Source organism: Monodon monoceros, unplaced genomic scaffold (assembly GCF_005190385.1).
Source record: "Monodon monoceros isolate NGI ecotype Baffin Bay Population unplaced genomic scaffold, NGI_Narwhal_1 Super_Scaffold_20, whole genome shotgun sequence".
NCBI lineage: Eukaryota > Metazoa > Chordata > Mammalia > Artiodactyla > Monodontidae > Monodon > Monodon monoceros.
This window is the reverse complement of record NW_021703777.1, coordinates 1,427,272-1,430,675: the sequence shown is the minus strand read 5'-3', so window position 1 is coordinate 1,430,675 and position 3,404 is coordinate 1,427,272. Positions and strand designations below refer to the sequence as shown.

Sequence of the window (3,404 nt, the reverse complement as noted above, 5' to 3'; positions counted from 1 at the left end):
GTCCCCTGCATCGGCAGGCGGACTCTCAACCACTGCGCCACCAGGGAAGCCCTGCTCTGTTTATTAACCCTATAAATATTCAACATGAGTCTATTGTTTAAATTTGCTTGCCAATTTTTTTATGGCTACGTGGACTCACTTTTTGCTAGACAAATAGAATTTATTTGTTCATTTATTTAACCGGTATTAGTTAATAATATGACATTATTTATGTGTTCACTAACTGAGGGCCTATTGTCTCCTCACTTTACAGGAAATGAAGAAGTTGAATACATTCTTCCTGACTTAAGGAGTTAATAGTCCATCAGAGAACAAAAGGAAAAGACACAAAAATAGTTGCATTACAGTCAAGAAGCGATCTGGTTTAACAAACAAACGTGATAGAGCTGAAAGACCTGGATGGAAAAGGGGGCACAGGGCGAGTGGGAGTAGCTCAGAGTAAGAGGCCCTGATTACAGACGAGAGATGGAGGTTCGAGGCAAGTAGCGGCGACAAAGACGCTGCTGAAAACTGGTGGGATCTGGTCCCAGCAACGGGTGCTTTGGGCTCGCTACTGTGAAGAGCAGGCAGGAGGACAAGAGACGATTATGTGAGAAATTACGCAGTATTTTGTTATAATCCTCAAAGAGCCTGTAAGAAAGTTCTTACTCCTTTTCTGTGTCCCCCACATGTTTTCAGCTTGACACAATTAAGTAACCACTGATGGGACCTAGAGAAGTGTAGAATCTGATGTCTGGGAGGCATTCAATGCTCATTAAAGAACAGATACATTAATGGTACTGCCTGAGTTGGGACACATATGTAGCCTTCATGCAGATGAGAAAAAACATCCCTGCATTAGTTGTCCTAAAATGCAAGATAGAGTTGGGAATGTTTCCCACAGGCTGAAACACCTCGATGGTGGTGTTTCGGGATTAGCGTAATGGTGCCATGAAAGATAAAACAGGGTACAGGGAAGAGTATAGAGACCAAAGAGATCCCCTGAAAGTTTCACCTTGAGAAAATGAAATTTCTCACTCTTGTTAAGTGAAGTGCTTAGATAAACTAGTCATATTTTCAAATGATGAGGGCTAGCCTTGTCTCCTGAGTGATATATGGTTGTCTGTCCTTTATTTCAGAGCTGTCTTCTACTGATCTATACTATATTAGACATACAGCCATTTAGGTGAACTAAAGTCACTGCAAGTGAATTTTGGACTTGATTTCAAAATCTTTAATTATCCAAAATATCTACACACTGTCTAAAAAAAATCAAGTACTCAGGGCTAAAGACATGGTTCTATAAAAAATAAATAACATTCTCCTCACAATTAATATATTATATTCTTATATTAATTAATATAAAAACAGGTGTCATAATTTAAATGCAATATACAATGGCTTTTGTAACATACTCTGCTGCTCCTAGGAATAAAGGAAAACATATTTAAAATCATTCTTTCTCTGGTCTGAGGTATTCCCTGAAAAACTCTACTGTGTTCTAACCATTGCTATTAGGCTTTTAATCCAAACCTTATATTATTCCTTAAGAAAAATATAAGTATCTCAAGAAAAAAGATACCAAAAAAAAAAAAACATTAAGCTTTCTTTCTCCCACCTAAAGTATCATTTCAGCATATGGTTTTTCAAAAAGGGTACAAATCTAATATGTTAAAACATTAATAAGCAAGTGGACTGTACCGAATGTCTTCTAAAAGCTGAGGGGTAATTGCATCACACATGGCTCAGGGCATCTACTAATCACCCTCCACAGACATCTTTGCCCCTAACACCCAACTCACCCTGGATGGCAGCCCCACCTCAAGCCTCCCTTCTCTGTTCCTTTCGCTCTTTTCTGTCCCTCCTTTCTCTTCCTGGCCGTCTCCTTGCCCTTTCTTTGTGTCGCATAATCTTTTCAGGGAGCTCCGCTGCTCTAGTTTAGGAAAATCAAATTTGCTTTTTACTATTCTCTGCTCCACACATCACAAAATTAGCACAAGAGAAAAAACAAAGATTCTTCTCAGGAAATTGGAAGGAAAAAAAAAAACTATGAACACTTAAATATTTTTGAATGCTTCTACACATAAGCATATTAGGAAAAAAATGTCACTCCAGAATATTAATTGCATAAATCCTTTTCCCAGGTGGTATCCAATTAGCCGTTCAGAGTGAGTACCTTAATTCTCCCAAGTCTGTAAGTTTCAATGCAATATAAAGACTAAATTTGAATTGCAAAATCACAAAGCCATTGAAATCACTGATTCAACAAAACCCTGAAATTTGAATATTTTATACTAGGAGACAGCTTGCATTTTTTTCCCTGAGAGTTACTCCTTATTCTTCAGTTATAATTTCTTCCACTATCCTCTAGTTAAAATCTTCTCAATTAAAAATATTAAATTAGTTGTAATCTTACCATTGTTGTCTCTTGAATAGATCCAAAACTGTTGATAAAAATGTTGACAACTACATCAACAGGAATGCCTGTCAATAAAAATTAAGGATATATTTAGTAGCTGTAAAAAACTTGGTCAGAATCTTCATTTTTTATGGTTTATGCATTTGATTTTTCTATTTTTTCCAATCCGTATGGATGTAAAATTATAAACCTATGGTTTCAGGATACCATGTTCACAGTTGCTATTGACTTATTTTTCTAAATAGGGATCAACACACAAATAAAAAATGAGTTACCTTGTACTTTATAGCATTATTTATTCAGAAATATTTCTCTCTTAAATTGTAGAAATTCTGGGAAAATACATTTACCTTAAATTTTTTTTTAATTGGGCTGATGCATTTACTTTAAGAGATTGTAAATTATTCTTTAAAAAACATCATTTTTAAAATATGGGGTTTTTTTGCATTTTATAATCATTTTAAATTGTCACCTTAAATGGTAATGCAGAATCCAATTACAATTGCTATATTTTGATTTTTAATTCATGAAAATGCAAAGTTAATCAGACATATAACAGAATCATTATTAAGATTTTTGCCTGACCTGCTGGAAAATAATTTTAAAGTTCATAGAGTGAGAACTAAAGTATAATGTTGCCAATTTCTTTCTGTTTCTTTTTTTTTTTTTTACTCATTGTGAACCGCTGCTTGGGCTAACAAAGGGAAAATGTGAATTTAGCCTTTTAGCCACACAACCTCTGACTGATGAAAAACAGGTATTGAATCGATACAGGGTAGACATGTGACAACCCAGAGCACAGTGCTGCTGAAAGTAACCGCAGGTTCTGGTAATGAACAAAAACCCTGTTTTTATAAGAGTCGTATAACTTCACTTGACTAGAAGCAGCTGCAAGCTTTTCTTTCTTTCTTTTCTTTCTTTCTTTCTTTCTTTCCTTCTTCCTTCCTTCCTTTCTTTCTTTCCTTCCTTCCTTCCTTCCTTCCTTCCTTCCTTCCTTCCTTCCTTC

At 35.5% G+C, this 3,404-nt stretch overlaps 1 protein-coding gene across 1 annotated transcript in view; it reads right to left on the bottom strand.

Annotated features, from left to right (window-relative positions):
• GLRB (glycine receptor beta) overlaps positions 1 to 3,404 on the bottom strand; it is a 66,354-nt gene that overhangs the window by 34,445 nt on the left and 28,505 nt on the right. Inside the window, exon 3 of the mRNA XM_029235556.1 lies at positions 2,396 to 2,463. Coding sequence (XP_029091389.1) covers positions 2,396 to 2,463 — 68 coding nt within the window. The remainder of the gene's footprint in view (positions 1 to 2,395; positions 2,464 to 3,404) is intronic.